Genomic DNA, 18,701 nt, shown 5'->3' with positions numbered 1-18,701 from the left:
CAGGCTGCAGCACACCTGTCAAATTCTGGGCAAACACAAAAATAACGGGGTGCAAAAATCAGGGACACTTGTTAAAATGTTGCTGTACTTCACTTAAAACATTAATAAAACAATAGGTTTTGCAGCAGCAAGCATTTTATGAACAATAAGACACATGAAACTCTAATGTTTGGTATTATTGACTTACTGTAAGCAATTGTGATTTAACAGCAAGTCAAAGATTTTACAAAGGATAGGAAAAAATATGAATCAAACTCTGGGAGATTCTGCAAAACCAGGGGCAACTGAGGTATTTGGCAAACAGAAATGAAGTGACCATTTGGAAGAAGGTAAAATAGCTAGTAAAATCTGTTAGACACCTTTTTTTCTGCTATAGATTTTGTTTTAGAAGTTTAGCAGAGTGAAGATCTAAGAATTTTTGATGCCTGTTTTACGTTCTGTCACTGTTCTTTGCAGTTGGCACTGTCTTTATTGCAAGACTCAATTGTAACTGCTTGCAATGCATAACAAACTTTTGTTAAGCACTACTGTATGCTTTTGTGATTCACTATTGTGCTAGCGAAAGACTTAACAAGATTATTTTCTTCTTACAATAGGAATATAATCAAAGTGTTCCATGCACTACATGATGGTTATGAAAGGAAACCCAGTCATAATCTTCTGTGTTATGCACCTTTCTCAGATCACAAAAGTTCATAACAAAGTTGTCTTTTTGCCTATTTCCAAGTACAGTTGACATGCTCAGTGTAACATGCTATTAATTAAGCACATTAGCATAATTTCATTGAATCTGTAAATCTCTTACAGCAACTGGATTAATAGTCACATGTCCAGAAAGTAATTGATAGATTTGTGCGAAAAACTAAGTATGGATGAATAAACCCATTTCTGATACATATCAGTCCTGTAGGGTTATGAGTCTATGAAAAAGTTCTTTGTGAAAACTTACACAAATATATAAGTGTACAATGCCTTGTAATATAATGCTTATGTAAAGATTATCATTGCAAATTGATTTTTCTTGTTGAATAATAATGCTTATTTTTTGTTGAATAACAATGCTTTTCTACATAAATTATTCACAAAATATTGATATTTGTTTGAGGTGTGTATTTAGTTTTTTTTTTTAACTTGATTTTTTTCAGAAAACATTTTGGATTCCTGGGATGCATGTGGTGGTACTTGAGCCTTTCATAGCTGCCATGCAGGAAATGCATTAAAAAGTGTGCACATTTTGCATCTCAATAGACATAATGTTTTCCCAATGAACTTTGGCTGCACTGGCAATAATCACTGACCATATAGTATAAAACACTCAGAGAAACATTAATCAACTGTAAAATAAGATATACAGTGAGTCAGGCTGGACTAGTCTAATATTAGTAATGTTGTAAATCACAGTTTTCAACAGACTTCTTCATTTTGGTGTGTAAAGAGAGAGCATGACCTCCAGGTAGGATAATATGATAGTCAATGGACTTTGGCCTACACCCCTAAAGAAAATGTTGGAGGTACAGACAGTGTTTCAGAAATTTCCATATTCGTAAATGGTGAGATTCTGTCCTGTAAAATATTCAGATAAACAATCCTCCTGTGGTTCATTGCCGACATAGTAAGCCTTTTTTATGTAAGTGTTTAGACTATCTCTCAGTCTGATCCTAAATGAAAGTTAATTTCCCAGCTCATTTAATAAACATTGATTTACTGCACTGTTACTTTATACTAGTATGAAAATAAACAGGCCCCAGCAGTCGCTGGCGAGCAAAGCCGAAGTATTAAAACCTCATGGCACTAAGGAAAGGATGTGAACCAGAATTACAGCAACTGCAGACATAGAAGGATATTAAACTATATTACAGCAGTCTAATAAAAGTGTTTTCTGTCTTACTCAAAGGTAAAATGGTTTAAGAGCTTGCATCTACTGTGTGTATGCCACCTAAAGCTAGGCCTTGCTTAACTGCATTGCAACATTCTATGGTGAATGCCTATTTGACGTGTGGTCAGAATTTCTTCTTTATGAGTTAAAGTCTTCTTTAGTTTTTTCCTTATTCTGTCTCAAAACTTCTCATTATGAATACGAATATTTGACAATGATGCTTAATTACTTCTCTGCAAAAAGTCAGATGAAGAAAAAATGTGTGCTCTGCCATCATCTTACTCTATTCTTTTTCTTCAAATGTTAAGTATTAATTTTGTCTACATATACAGAAGTGGCAGCCACGTCCAATGAATGTGAGACTTCAAGGCGTTATTTTATGAAGGTATACTTCTATGGATTCAATAACAAAATGGGCTCAGAAGGCATTGATTTTTTTTTCCTTCTGAGTAGTATCCATATGCATTCCATAAAATGCATAATCCTGATTACTCCTACTCACAGGATGTAGCATGAGAAAAATAAACTGAGTCTTGTATAAGTTGCAGTTTTTAACATGTGTGCCTAAAGCAAAATGGTTGGAAAAAAGTGTGATAACTCCATAGTATTTGGATTCATTTTCCCAGGAGGGCATTCCATATTTCTGTCACACTTCTATTAGTGCCTTATATTTTTTCTGCTCTATTAAAAGTTCCTAGGAATAGTTTCTAGTCTTGGTGACTTTTGGAACACTATTTCTAGATACAGGAGATGCTTTTCTGTGTTTACAACCCTTATGATTCATTCTTAGAAAGTCTGTTTGTCTGCTGTCCTTGGTCCTTCTGGCTATGGTTACCTATTAACAGCCTAAGCATTTTCAGCAACAAGCAGATTAACAAGGCCAGTCAGCTTAATAAATGAAGTATACCTTCACCTCATGGTTCAAATCACCCTATTACATGCTGTGATGTTTAAACTGTAAAGGCCGCCATGAAATATCATGGTGAAACATTGCAAAGCAGCAAAACTACTAAAATGTAAAAATAGTACAGAAAAAATATATTACAGTAAAATGACAGTATATGATATTTCTCACTCTCTTCATGAATAGTGCTCATGAATTTTAAAGTCGGGGTCAAAAACCCACAAAAGGAACGCAGCAGAATGCTTGAAGATCATGTGTGCAAAAATCCAAACCAGAATACAGTATCCACATTCCAATTTCCACCTTTAGCACATCATAGATAGAGTCCAGTGGCTACGCTAACAGGCAATGTGATTATTCATTACAAATGTTGGAAGTCTTTTCCTGTCCCTCTAGTGCATTGATTCCTTTACAACTCAGTTAAAAATCAGAGTTACAAGAGATGTTTTTGAAACTTCAGCAAGGAAAAAAGCTTTAGCATTTTGCTGCACTAAAATGAAATGAATATTAGGCAGACTTTCTCTCGTTTTATAGTCAAACAGTCCGTTGTCTGCAGATAAGAAGTGGCCCACATAGTTCAGCAACTCTCCATAATTTTGTCTCATGTTTTTGCCCTGCCCTCCCTTGGTAGAATATTTGTTTTCTAATAAATCACCAAGGATTGCAGTCATTTTGTAATCCCAGAGATCAGCTTTCTACTTCTTATTCTTTAGAAGATCAATGATGATGGCAAACCTGTTGCTGTGTTGACTTTCTAAGTGAATTAAGGTAACATTTAGAATTTTTTCCTGTTTTTTTTTTTTGTTTGTTTTTTGTTTCTGCCCCTTCCCTCGCTTTCGTTATGTCTTTGTCCCATACTCTAGAGCAACATGGAGTGAGAGCTATGCATAAAGCAGACAGAAGCAACATGGACCACAGTATTCATTTTTTTCAATAATGTAATCACACTTAAAATATTTCAGAAATATGTCATAAATATAAAAGAAAAAAGATCCTGTTTGTTGGTGGTAGCTCAGGTTAAGGTAAAAAAAATCGTATCAGTTATTTGTATACGAGCAGGGATGAAGGTATTGCAACATCGTTAAAATCAAATCAACAAGTTAACACGTAAGTACACAATACTTCAGCATACATATCCCAAAACACGAGAAATCTCCATGGTATCCTAAAAACAGTCCAGTCAATAAATCATTTGAAAAGTAAAGTACTTCAGCAGCTAACATCATAGGTTCATAGGTAGGTACTAGGCGATCGGCCCCAGGGCCTATAGAAGCCTAGCCAAAAAGGTATCCTGGCTTTCGCCACCCAAGAAAATTATTTTCCTGTGCCCCAGTTGAGCAGAGCCAAAGAGGTGATCCCCAGGGTGAATTTTCTATTCCCCATCCAATCAAGATTTTTCTTGAAGAGTGCTAATGAGGAGCTTTGTTTGATATAGATAGGTAGTTTGCTCCAGAGTATGGGAAATCTCTGGGACAGGAATCTATCCCTCCAGCATGTTCTGTTTATTGTTGTGACAAGGTTTAGGTCTTTAGAGCGTGTAGCTCGGAGGGATTAGGATTTCTTTAAGTGGAGCATGTCCAACAGCTCTGGGTTTGACATAGCTTTGTATGTTAGGCAGAGATCACCTCTGAGTAGGCTATATGCAACGGAGTAAAGCTGGAGTTTTTTGAGACAGTCTGTGTAGGACATCTGTTTGAGGCCGGTAATCTTCTTTGTGAGATATTTCTGCGGCCTTTCCAGTTGTTGTAGATGTCTTGTGAGGTACATACCAAAAGGGGCTTTGTACTCTATAATGGGTCTAATGAGTGACGAGTCGAGGGGAAGAATGACCTCTTTCTTCTTGGATGAGAAACCTTTTGTGATGAGGTGTGCCATATAGAAGGATTTCCTGACTAATGTGGTGATGTGATTATCAAAGGAGAGACTATTGTCCACCAGTGTCCCAAGGTCTCATCACACTTTCAGTGTTAAGTAGACTACCAGCTATGTGGTAGCTCATGGGTACAGAGTTTTTACTAAAGGGGATGACAATGCACTTTTTGGCATTGAGCTTGAGGCCATGGCTTTGACACCATCCATCTGTCTCAGTGTGGCCCTTTTGTAGGACGTCCACATCATTAGGAGTTTAATTATGGCTCCTAGTTTGCAATCATCTGCAAACTTCATTAGCCAAAGACCTTCTGTGTTAGCCTGTACTTCAGAAAAGTTGATAACAAACAGGAGAGGACCCAGGACTGAACCCTGTGGTACTCCACTTGTCACTGGTCTGAAGTCGGATTTGGAGTCTACTACTTTCACACTGTGGGTTCCGTCAGTGAGCCAGTTGGCAACCCATCTTGTGACATAGGGATTTATACCTAGTTTAGTGAGTTTATCTATAATTTCAGAGTGGTGGATGGTGTCAAAAGCCTTGGCGAGATCTAGATAGGCTGTGTGAACCACCTTACCCTCATCTACGGCTTTGGTGACTGCTTCAAAGAAGTCAATCAGGTTTTGGAGACATGATCTGCCTTTTACAAACCCAAACTGGGTGGGTTCCAGAGTTTGGAAATTACCAATTTCTTTGTTTAGAAGTCCCATGATGATATGTTCCATGGCCTTGCAGACCAGGCTCGTTAAGCTAATGGGGCGGTAGTTCCCAGGGTCCGTGGTGGCTCCCCCTTTGTGGAGTGGGATAACCATCACTGTGTGCCATTCAGTGGGCACAAAGCCTGAGGTGAAGCTATGACTGAACATGGTGCTTAGTTGGGGTGCCATTTCATTCTGTAGTTCATGTAGAATGCAGCCTGGGATGTTGTCAGGTCCCATGGATGCTGTGTTCTTGGCTTTGGAAAGTGTGGTTTTTACCTGTGCAGCCATGATTACAGGAACTTTGCATTCTTCCGGTATAGAGATGGGCCCTTTAGGGGGTGGGGAGGGTGTAAAGTTAGCACTGAACCTATCTGCCAGGATGTTGGCAATATCAGTTAGCTCTGTATAATTAGTGCCATTGTGCTGCAACTCAGAGCAGATCTGAGTGTTGCCATTGAGATTCTTGACATATCTATAGAATGCTTTGTGGTTGCCTTTAGAATCAGTGGCGATTATGTTTTCATAACTAGCTTTGGAGGATTTTATGAGGGCTCTCAGCTTCTTACTGAGGCTGACCAGGGAGTTCTTCCAGTGGTTATTTGTATCCAGTAGGTAAGGAATGATTGACAAAAACTTGATTTCACATTAAAATGAGATCCTATTTGTTGGTGGTAGCTCGGGTTGAGGTAAAAAAAAAATCGTATTAGTTATTTGTATGCGAGCAGGGAATGAAGGTATTGCAACATCGTTAAAATCAAATCAACAAATTAACACGTAAGTACACAATACTTCAGCATACATATCCCAAAACACGAGAAATCTCCATGGTATCCTAAAAACAGCACAATTCAACTTCTGATCAAACTTTCGACATTTTCTGGGCTTTGTTGACCATAGCATGCTACATTCAAACAAAAATATTCATTATTATCCCAACCCCTGAAAGATGCTTACAGCATATAGGTTATTACTCCCAAACTCCACATATCTGAAGGGAAGGAAACAAAATCGAAATTCACGATTTCTGGTGCAAGGAATTCTGGAGTTCCAAATGATACTTTCAGTTTCTCTCTTGGCTTATACCTAGAAAAGAAAAAAAAAAGAAAGAATACACACAATGTCTCCATTAATTACAGATTTAAGTCTGTCTTAAAGGAATGTACCCTACTAAGAAAAGTATCTCTGCTCACAAATGAATACAACACCCTAACTTCAACAGCTTGCGTTTACTCCAATATTAATCTTTGATATATTGCTTTCTTGAATTGTAAATCCCATGCAGGAAGCAGTTTCTGGAAACAAAAATGAAAAACTGATCTCAAGTAACAGACACGATTTTAACAGAAAAAAAAAACATAGTAATACCATGTACATGAGAACAATAACTTATCTCATCTTCAGTTCCCCTGCAAACCTACATTGGCCAGTTGTCCTGCAGATTGCTGCTTTATTCAACCCAGAGCACACTTTTCACACCTGTTGGCCTGCTCAGGTATCCTGCAACTGCAGTAACTTTAATAAATCAACACAGCGATTAGAACACCCAAGAAACAAAGAAGGAATGGAATGGTAGAAGACAGGGACAGAAGTAGACTGGGGCAGAAGTTGCTCAGCTTTGTAATGTCGATGAGAATCTTCCGCAATCATGTGAAGCCTCTCCTGTGGCTCTCCAGTAGATTATTGGACACAACCTATTTTAGAAATCTGTTACATTCAGCAATGTGGGTCTCAGTAGTGGCCTACGATTTGAAAAGGCTAATAAAGGGTAAAAAGGTCGCACAGACAAGCCAATTAGTAAAAACCACAAGAAAAACTGAGCCAAACTAGAGTTTTCACGGTGTGATACCTTAAACACCCTGTAATAGAGGCCCATGGGATACATGCAAATGAACCCTTAAGGACATCAAGTCTTTCAGCTATATGGCTTCTGAACATCTGTGAGTTTTTCCTTTTTTCCTTTTTAAGTCTTTATGGACAGATTCAGGCCAACAAAGGCTTTTGTTACTGATGAGCACCATTGCGTTATTGTTCAGGTCTTGCAGAACTCGCATTAGTTTTTGAGAACAGAGATAATTACAGATGAATCCCCTTCCTCAGGAAAGAAAATTTAGTCTAGAAAATGACTGGAACTTGAGATTATAGATAAGATGCAATTAACATGGAAGGTTCAGAATTCAGCCTGCTGCTACTTAGCTGCACAGCTGAACTCACCTCCATGGTCTTCTCATAATGCCGATTAATAAAAGTCTGGAGAATCTATCATTGTTAGGTACTCCAGAGAAAGAGCAATCCTAATTGAGTTAATCTTAACTTCAAAGAACCAAGTAGCCTCTCACTCTGAACCAGTAAAAGTCCACTGAACAGCCAGACAGTCTGGGTAGCATAGTCTTGTAATATTCCAAATGGGCTGGACAATTTGTTGAGGCAGCAATGCCATAAGACAAAAAATTGCATTCTTTCCAAAGATCTTAGAATGGTAAACTAAACAATAGTTATTAAGAAAAAACTAGCTAGCAAGAAAGTGCATCCTCCCTCACACAGATTCCAGCATGTGACTGTCTCCTTAACTCAGAAGTTCCTAGTCAAGCCATCATTCACAGATTAAAACATGCACAGATTACTATCTTCATATTCCAAAGGTATGAAGCCCTGATAATAGTCTGATGGCCTAAATTTGGTTCTTGAGGCCAGACAGTGATGGAGTTGGCCAAGGAGGATGGGAGTGAGTAGCCAAAGCTGGGCCATCCATCCCACGGGAGAGAGAGAGGTACCCTGAAGTGTTGCACTGCTGACACCTGGTGGAGACTAAATATCATAACACATTAGCATAAAAATACCACCAAGTCATGCTGATTTGGCAGGCTGCACGTGTTGTATTGGAATAATGGTGCATGTGGGCATGAGCAAGTGCACAAATGTGTCTGTGTATGTGTGTGCGCATGCATACTCATGTGTGTATGTGTGTACGCATGTACGCATGCATGTGTGTGTATGTGTGTAAGTATATGCATACATGTGTGTGTGTGGTTTACATGTGCACATGTGCATGCGTGTGAGTACATGCATACATGTGTGTGCATGTGTATGTATGTGTGCACCTGTGTGTTTGTGTATGTTTGTGAGTACATGCCCACTTGTGTGTACACACGTGCATGTGTGTGTATATTTGTGAGTACATGCACATGTGTGTATGTGCTTGTACATGTGCACATGTGTGCATGTGTGTGAGTACATGCATACGTGTGTGTGTGCATATGCGTGCATGTGTGTGTGTGTATATGCACACATACACGTATGCATGTACTCACACACATGAATACTGTATACGTGTGTGTGTGTGTGTGTGTGTGTGTGTGTGTGTGTGTGTGTGTGTGCATATGCGTGCATGTGTGTGTGTGTATATGTGTAAGTACATGCATATGTGTTTGTATGTGTGTGTATGTATGCACGCGTGTGTTCTGAGACATTGTAGTAACTGCATCATGTTCACAGATAACCCTCAGCTCCTAGACCACACAAATTCAACATGTGAGAGATGCAACTATATTAAGAACCTTGAATCCATGCTCTTTCACACACCAGTCAGTACATATGACAATGAGCAGGTTGTCAGTATGCACACGTCACCTCCTACTCCACCCAAACCCACTTCACAATGCCTATATATGCAGAGATCCTCACCAGAAACATACCTAAACACCAGAGACCTCTGAAACACAAACACAAGTACTCTACACATAATCCTTCCTCTGTAGAACACAATGCATATAACAGATGACATATCATCATTTCACCTGTCAAGCCCTTAAGGCAAAACACAAAACAAACATATTAGTCATAAATGATTCCATTGTGTGACACACAGATGTCCCTCTCACCAGGCTGGATAAGGAGAAGGTCAAGGTTAGTGGCCGGTCAGGTGCCAGGATCTGCCATATCACACATGCATTCAAGTCTTTCAACAAAGGTACTGTTATGACTCTGTCATAGTCCATGTTGGTGTGAACGACTTGAGATGTAACTCTCTGGACTATACGAAGAGAGAGACATGATTGTGCTCTCGGACTATGTGTCTCAGGGTGGTATGTCCCTAGCCTTAAGCAGCATTTTACCCTCACTTAGGATGATGCCTCAATAAAAACAGAAAATGATTGACTTCAATAATTGGTTTAGTGTCTGGTGTCATTCAAGGGGATACAATATCTGTCATTCTGGGATGACATGATCGACAGACCTCGATGCTTTGCTAGAGATGGTAGTCATCTGTCACCCCTAGGATTTCTGCTACTGGCCAAGACTCTTGCCACCCCCATAGTGCCTTTTTTAGGCAGTGTCTCAAGGACAAAATTCCCAATGTAAGAACTCCATCTAAGAACAGTCTCAAGGTTTTTCTGCTAAGCGCTAGGAGTCTTAACACAAAACTTCATTCACTGGAAACAGTCCTCACCTTGGAAAAAATAGACCTTTGTGCAGTCATGGAGACCTGGTTCAAGGCTGTGGAGAGTACCTCAAACATATTGGGCTACAACTCCTTCCATACGTTCAGACCACAAACTGAAGGCATGAAAACTAAAGGAGGCAGTATAGCAATATTAATTAATATAACTACACCTCCAGATTAATTAAACAGTATGATTCACTGGGGATATTCAGATGCAATTAACTGTTGGTAGGATACCTATTCAAGTCATTGCCAGCTACAGGACCCCTTCCATGAATCAGGGCACCCATTCTTCCTATTTGGATCTACCTGAGTCTATCAAAATATATCTGAACACCATGGTTTTGGGCGACTTTAACTATCCATCCATTGACAGGGGAAATTACTCATGCAGAAACTCACTTGCTCAAAGGTTCCTTGAATTCATTAATTCCAATGCCCTGGAACCACTAGTTGACACCCCCACAAAGGGTGCCAACATCCTGGATCTGGTGCTTACCAATATGGGGGACCACTGTAGCACCCCCATTGTGAGGTCTTCCCTGGTGAGATCTGGCCATAAATCATTCTCATTTGAAGTTACTATCACACCTGAACCCCCACACCCCGTAGCACAAACTAAACTAAAAAACTTCTCCGATTATAACCTCTTACGAGGTGGTAAAAATAGCTTCACTGCATCTCCTCCCTCAGATGGAACTGGCAACTATGTCAAGTTCTACACAAATGCTTTATACAAACACCTGAACTGCATTGACTTGGCCATACCTGATATGGCTAAAACAAGCTCCTCAAAGAAGAGCAAACCTGTTTGGTCTGCCGTTAACCGGCTTTACAATAAGAAGAAGAAATTGCTGTCTAAGAGTAAGAGAGAGCAAGCCCCAAACTGGAAACACTAATTCCTCAGCTTAAACAAACAAATAAAACTCCTTGTGAAGTCCTCCAAAGCTAACTACGATTCCACGTTAGCTTCCTCAACTAAGGACAACCATAAGGCATTCTTTAGTTACATCCATAACCTAAAAGGAAAGGCTCAGATTTGTGCCAAATTGGTGGTTAATGATACCACATATACCAAGCCTGTGAACATTACTAACCTGTTAGCTGACAGGTTCTGTGAAAACTTCACTCCCCTTTTCCCACCACACTTATCCCAAGAAATCCCTACTACCTGTCTCCTACCCTGTATCTCAAAAGAGCAGGTTGTGAACGCCCTCTCTAAGGTCACAAACACAGCATCCATGGGACCTGATAACATCCCAGGCTGCATCCGACATGGGCTCAAACAAGAATTAGCAATGCCATTGTGTACTCTTTTCAATCATAGTTTAAGCACTGGCTTCAAACAAGCTGAATGGAAAAAGGCCACCATTATCCCCTTGTACAAAGGTGGTGCTCCCACTGACCCTGGGAACTATAGACCTATTAGCCTGACTAGCCTTATCTGCAAAGCCATGGAGAGAATCATCATGTACCTTATCAACAAAGATATTGGTAACCTCCAAACACTACCCTACTCAATTTGTCAAAGAGAGATTATGCCTGTTAAACCTGCTGGACTTCTTTGAGACAGTCACCAAGGCTCTTGAGGGGAAATCTGTGGATACAGCCTACCTAGACATAGCCAAGGCTTTTGACACTATCCCCCACTCAGGCATAATTGGCAAAATCACCCAGCTAGGTATCAACCCATATATCATTAGATGGGTCATTAACTGCCTCACTGATAGAACCCATATAGTCAAAATAGGGGAATCCACCTCCAACAGCAGACCGGTAACCAGTGGCATTCCACAGGGATCAATCTTGAGACCTCTGCTATTTGGAATGTATTTCTCCAAAGTGCAAGCTTAAACTAAAGGCCTGTGGCTGACAAAGTTTGCTGATGACTCCCCAAACAATGTCAACATCCTACCAGAGTATCTTACACAAACAAATGACTGGTGCAAAGTCATGGCCTTAAACTCAATGCAAAAAAATGTATTATCATCCCTTTCGGTAAGAGTGATGTTCCTGCTAATTACCACATTAATAACAACACACTAAGTACTCACTCAGTGTGACAGACCTGGGCATACAGGTTGGCAGCAACCTTACCTTTGACCACCATGTCCCCACAGTGGTAAGAAGAGCATTCTATATTGCTCATCTCAAAGGTAAGGGCATTGTAACCAGAAAAAAAAAGTTATAACCTCCCTGTACTCTTCCCTCATCAGGCCTATAATTGAGTACAATGCCCTTTTTGGTATGTACCTTTCCAAGCACCTGCAGCAATTGGAAAGACCATAAAGGTTCCTCACAAGGACAATTCATGGTCTTCAGCATCTATCCTATGAGGATTGTCTGAAATCACTGTCACTTTATTCTGCTTCATACAGAGTACTCAGAGGTAATCTCTGCCTTGCATATAAGGCAACCTTTGACCCTGCTTTGTTGGAAATGTATATCCGTAAGTCAAATGGTATACGGGTTACTCGCTCTAATGGCCTTAACCTGGTATGTGACATTAACTGAACCTGCTGGAGGGACAGATTTGTCTCCCAGCAGTTGTCACACCTTTGAAACAGACTCCTGCTTCATGTCAAGCAGAGCACCTCATTGGCCCTCTTCAAAAGCAATCTGGACAATTAGATGGGTAACCATAAATTTACACCGGGGTTCCACCTATGTCCCTCTTGGACAGGGGTGATAGGTGCTGATCGATCAGATAAGGGTAAAACTTGGCTAGGCTTATAACGGCCCTAGGGTCATTAGCCTGGTAGCATCCTATAATCTTATGATCCTATGCATACATGTGTGTTCATTTGTGTATGCATGCACATGTCTGTTCACGTGTGTATGCATGCACATGTGCATGCATGCACGTGTGTGTGTGTGTGTGTGTGTGTGTGTGTGTGTGTGGGTATATGAGACTACATGCACACATACATGTGTGCATACATGAGCATGTGTGTATGTGTGTGGCATATGCATATGAGTGTGTATGTGTGATAGTATATGCATATGTATGCATCTATGTGTATATGTACACATGCACGTGTGTATGTATGTGAGTGCAAGCATATGTGTGTGTGTGTGTGTGTGTGTGTGTGTGTGTGTATGTATGCTTGCCCATGTGTGTATGTGTGACTGCATGAATACATGTGTGCATGTGTATACATGTGTGTAAGTACATGCATATGTGCGTGTCTGTGTGTAGGCATGCATATGTGTATGCGTGTGAGTACATGCATACGTATGTGTGTATGTGAGTGTGTATATACGAGTGCACATATTTGTATGTGTATGAATACATGCATATATATGTGTGTGTATGTGTGGTGAGTACATGCACATGTGTGTATGTGTGTGTACATGTGCATGTGTGTATGTGTGTGAGTACATGCATACATGCATGTGTATGTGTGTATATGTGTGTGAGTACATGTATATGTGTGTGAGTATATGCATACATGTGTATGTGTTCATATGCATGTGTGTGTATGTGTGAGTACATGCATATGTGTGTATATGTGTGTGTACACATGCATGTGTGTTTGTGTGTGAGTACATGCATATCTGTGTGTGTGTGTGTGTGTATATACTCTTGTACATGTGTGTATCTGTATGTGTGTGAGTACATGCATACAAGTGTGTGTGAGTACATCCATACATGTCTGTGTGTATGTATGCACAGGTGTGTGTATGTGTGTGAGTACATGTATACATGTGTGTATGTGTGCACGTGTGTGTATGTGCATGAGTACATGCATACATGTGTGTATGTGTGTACATGCATGCACATGTGAGTGTGAGTACATGCATATGTGTGTACATGTACACCATGTGTGAGTATATACATGTATGTGTGTGTGTGTGTGTGTGTGTGTGTGTGTGTGTGTGTGTGTGTGTGAGTATATGTGTGTGCATGTAAGTACATGCATATGTGTATGTGTGTGTACATGTATGTGAGTACATGCATGTGTGTGTGTGTGTGTGTGTGTGTGTGTGTGTGTGTGAGTACACGCATATATGTGTGTGTGCATGTATCCGTGTGTGTGTTCATCCATACATGTGTGTGTGTGTGTGTGTGTGTGTGTGTGTGTGTGTGTGTGTGTATATGTGTAAGTACATTTATGTGTGTGCGTGTGTGTGTGTGTGTGTGTGTGTGTGTGTGTGTGTGTGTGTGTGTGTGTGGGTATATGAGACTACATGCACACATACATGTGTGCATACATGAGCATGTGTGTATGTGTGTGGCATATGCATATGAGTGTGTATGTGTGATAGTATATGCATATGTATGCATCTATGTGTATATGTACACATGCACGTGTGTATGTATGTGAGTGCAAGCATATGTGTGTGTGTGTGTGTGTGTGTGTGTGTGTGTGTGTGTGTGTATGTATGCTTGCCCATGTGTGTATGTGTGACTGCATGAATACATGTGTGCATGTGTATACATGTGTGTAAGTACATGCATATGTGCGTGTCTGTGTGTAGGCATGCATATGTGTATGCGTGTGAGTACATGCATACGTATGTGTGTATGTGGGTGTGTATATACGAGTGCACATATTTGTATGTGTATGAATACATGCATATATATGTGTGTGTATGTGTGATGAGTACATGCACATGTGTGTATGTGTGTGTACATGTGCATGTGTGTATGTGTGTGAGTACATGCATACATGCATGTGTATGTGTGTATATGTGTGTGAGTACATGTATATGTGTGTGAGTATATGCATACATGTGTATGTGTTCATATGCATGTGTGTGTATGTGTGAGTACATGCATATGTGTGTATATGTGTGTGTACACATGCATGTGTGTTTGTGTGTGAGTACATGCATATCTGTGTGTGTGTGTGTGTGTGTATACTCTTGTACATGTGTGTATCTGTATGTGTGTGAGTACATGCATACAAGTGTGTGTGAGTACATCCATACATGTCTGTGTGTATGTATGCACAGGTGTGTGTATGTGTGTGAGTACATGTATACATGTGTGTATGTGTGCACGTGTGTGTATGTGCATGAGTACATGCATACATGTGTGTATGTGTGTGCATGCATGCACATGTGAGTGTGAGTACATGCATATGTGTGTACATGTACACCATGTGTGAGTATATACATGTATGTGTGTGTGTGTGTGTGTGTGTGTGTGTGTGTGTGTGTGTGTGTGTGTGTGTGTGTGTGTGTGTGTGTGTGTGTGTGTGTGTGTGTGTGAGTATATGTGTGCGCATGTAAGTACATGCATATGTGTATGTGTGTGTACATGTATGTGTGTGAGTACATGCATGTGTGTGTGTGTGTGTGTGTGTGTGTGTGTGTGTGTGTGTGTGTGTGTGTGTGTGTGTGTGTGAGTACACGCATATATGTGTGTGTGCATGTATCCGTGTGTGTGTTCATCCATACGTGTGTGTGTGTGTGTGTGTGTGTGTGTGTGTGTGTGTGTGTGTGTGTGTGTGTATATGTGTAAGTACATTTATGTGTGTGCGTGTGTGTGTGTGTGTGTGTGTGTGTGTGTGTGTGTGTGTGTGTGTGTGTGTATCTTTAAGTACAAATAGAACTTCAGGCCAGCAATGTTAGTCCTATTCCAGAGATGCAGCCATTAGGCTGCTTCAGGGAGAGTTAGTATGGTTTAGGCAAACCCCTCTTCTCAGTGGAATTTTTGTTTATTTTATTTTTATTTTTATTTTACTCATTTGTTGTCTGGGTGAGTCCACTGGACACAGTGTCTGTTTTCAGGGGCAACCCAGAAGCACTGTTGAGCTAAAACTCCCAAATACTCTAAAGCACTGAGTGGTTACATGACTTACTCAGAATCATACATTAGCAATGGAAAGATTCAAACCCTGGACTACAGTAAGCAGTTTGTCAACAGCTCATAGCTTTAATTTTCTGCACAGACTGACAGAGGATGAAAGCCCTGCACTCATCTCTTGATCCATAGTGCCTCCCATAAAGAAAAGGGTTAAGAAACAAATTGGCCAGGACAGAAATAAGAAAGGTCAGTGGTCACTGAACTAGATGATCAAGAGCTAACTGGATGGCTTGATTACAGGTAGCCACAGCTTTAACCAAACCACATAAACTGCTGTCCAGGATAGCTTCTTTACCGGGACAATTCAGCACGTGAGATGGAAACAAAAGGAAGTGTAAATTAATAGCTGCCAAGTCCACCGTTCTTCTGAATTAGTTTTTTTCTTCTTTGTAATACACTGCCTTGTACACAGCAGAATTACAGCAGACGTGTAACCGGTCTTCATCTACTAGCTGGACTATGTCAGCAGCTCCATTCCATAATATCACCAACATTCATCTCACTAATAATATATCAAAGACCGTTTGATGATACAAACCATTCTTGCCAAGTGCAAGCAAATATAAAATACATGATAATGTACTTTCTGTCTCTTTTTCTCTGTTTCTCCATCTGCCTCATGGAAAAATATTTTCTTAGATTTTGCATTCATCAAGGAGTCCCTTGATGTCACATCATTGCGTGGCAGGATTGCTATCTTTTCAGATTTAAAGCATGAATGTATAAGTTTACAGGATAGTTCCTACTCTCAGTAAAGATTACTTGTTCTGCATTTATCATCAAAATAAAGTCACTGTTATAGAATTCTAAATGTTTATTTTGCTTTATACTGTATTGACCCGCGGTGGTGGTGTTGCGGTAGCGTTGTCGCCTCACAGTAAGATGCTGTCCGGTTCGATTCTCAGCTAGAGCGTCTTCTGCATGGAGACATGCGTGAATGGGTGTACCTTCGTTGAAGGATGTGCGTCAGGGCTGGTAACTCAGCATGTAAAAATCAACTGCCAATCATTAGCGGACCAGAGTTCCACTGTGGAGACCCCTAACCGGGAAAAGCCGAAAGAAACAACAACTGTATTAAGATGTTTTGGTAATCATATCATTGTCTTCAGAGGTCTTCAAGTTAGAAAATATTTTCAATGGAATTATCAAGATATTTTAATGAACACTAATTGCAAAATCAGGACTAACATGGCAAAAATGAGGACGCGGATAACCTTAGTTTGCATGACTTCCATCGCTTCTTTCTTTCATATTTACAAAAGAACTGACTATAGAAATGCATCATGTGTCCCAAAATCTACACATATGACATAATAAGAATTTCCATGAGTTCCACCAAAAAACATACCAATTTTACTACTAAATTTGATGAAATCTGCAACTGCTTTGCTGAAAACACTGTGAATGGACCATTTAAAACCAAATATATACTGTTTTGTAATAAGCAGAGACTAAACCAAGCTGATCCAAACTTGATTTTAAAGGTATCATGCGGGAAGATCTATGAAGGTTACATTACGTTTCTGTATGACCAGATCTTTAGCTTTCTGTCTGTCTACATGGATAAAAAATGTGCAAATATATGATATAAGAAGTACTATTCTCAAAAGTGCCACTACAGTATAGCCAGCTATGCTGCTACACTTAGATAAAATAATAGTCTGACATTGGTCATTTTTTAAAAACTGCCCCTACATGAGTATATCATTGTTAGCTGAGCTCAAAACTAGACTGGTTTAACACAAAAAGGTATATATTAAATTCCCAATAATGATGTTCGGAAAAGCTCAGCACCCTCTTAGATCAGGAGAGATTTCTATACAACACCCTCCCCCAAATACAAAACTCAATCTGCCAATCAGATATGGCTGGTGACTTTAAGGCAAGGGGTGGGTTGCAGGAAGCAACTAAATAGGTGGGTCTAACTGGAATGAGCAGGACTACAATAAGGTCAGCTTTGAGCATGGTTATAATTTTACATAAATATACTTCTGCACATTAAACAGTCTTCATGAAGTTGTTTTCTTCTTCGGAATAGATACCAGAGTAACTCTGAGAAAGTTCATTTCAAACACATTTGGTGGTTGAATGCATTGTACTGTAATAACACAAAACTCAGCATCTCTAAACAGAGATGGACGGCCCTTATTGTAGATAAATAGAACTACTTACTCAAGTACATATGTGATATAAACACACTCTTTACCCCAATAAAAAAGCAGCGTATTTTCCAAAGTACTGACTTGGGACAAACCAAAGCAAACATAAAACAATTAAATTAAGTCATAATTTCTAAATCTGTGGGACAGTGAGTCTCTCCCAAGCTACAGAGAAATATTTCAGTCTTCCCTTTATACCAGAAAAATATTTTGCTCCTCTCTACACCAAAACAGTATTCACCCAAACCCACACACCGGCACAGACACACACACACAAAGCAAATTACTGCAATGATAATACACCACTAAGAGTAGATCCAGTTGTCAGGGATTTCAGGAAACAGTGACTTGGCCTTTGACCATCATGCATTAAAGAAGTCTTTTTATGTTGTACAACTTATAAGCAAAGGTTTAACATTTAGGTCCAAAGATGTCAGTGTTCCATTATACTTGGCCCTTGTTATACCAGTCATACAATACAATGTCCCCTTCAGTGGGTACTTGGCCAGACATATGTATCAACTGGAGCATCCACAGAGGTTCCTCAAAAAAAATAAATAAATAAATAATAATACATGGTGTAGACAACATGTCCTTTGCAGACCTCCTCAAAGCCTTATTCTTATTCTCAGTGTCCTACAGGTTTCTGAGAGGCAATCTGTGTTTAATCCATAAAGCAACCTCTGATCCAACTTAATGGACATGTTGCATATCCCAAAACAAGACAGCATCAGAAACGCCTGATCCAGAGACCTAAACCTTATCTACGACATAAATAAGACTTGCTGAGGGACAGGTATGTATCTCAAAGACTGCCCCTTTTGTGGAACAGGCTTCCCATCCATGTAAAGTAGAGTTCTTCCCTGCACCTATTCAACTGCAGCTTGGATCAGTGGATTTGAAATCATAAGTTTACCCCTGATCTGGCACGTATG

At 39.9% G+C, this 18,701-nt stretch overlaps 1 protein-coding gene across 4 annotated transcripts in view; it reads right to left on the bottom strand.

Moving 5' to 3' along the window:
- MYLK2 (myosin light chain kinase 2) overlaps positions 1 to 18,701 on the bottom strand; it is a 688,091-nt gene that overhangs the window by 34,442 nt on the left and 634,948 nt on the right. For all 4 annotated transcript variants that reach the window (XM_044090332.1, XM_044090333.1, XM_044090334.1 and 1 more), the window contains one exon: positions 6,306 to 6,434. In XM_044090332.1, coding sequence (XP_043946267.1) covers positions 6,306 to 6,434 — 129 coding nt within the window. The remainder of the gene's footprint in view (positions 1 to 6,305; positions 6,435 to 18,701) is intronic.

Source organism: Protopterus annectens, chromosome 12.part0 (genome assembly GCF_019279795.1).
Source record: "Protopterus annectens isolate FY-2018-M chromosome 12.part0, PAN1.0, whole genome shotgun sequence".
Taxonomy (NCBI): Eukaryota; Metazoa; Chordata; order Ceratodontiformes; family Protopteridae; genus Protopterus; species Protopterus annectens.
Note: the sequence above shows the minus strand (reverse complement) of the source record. Positions and strands in the feature narration are given on the sequence as shown.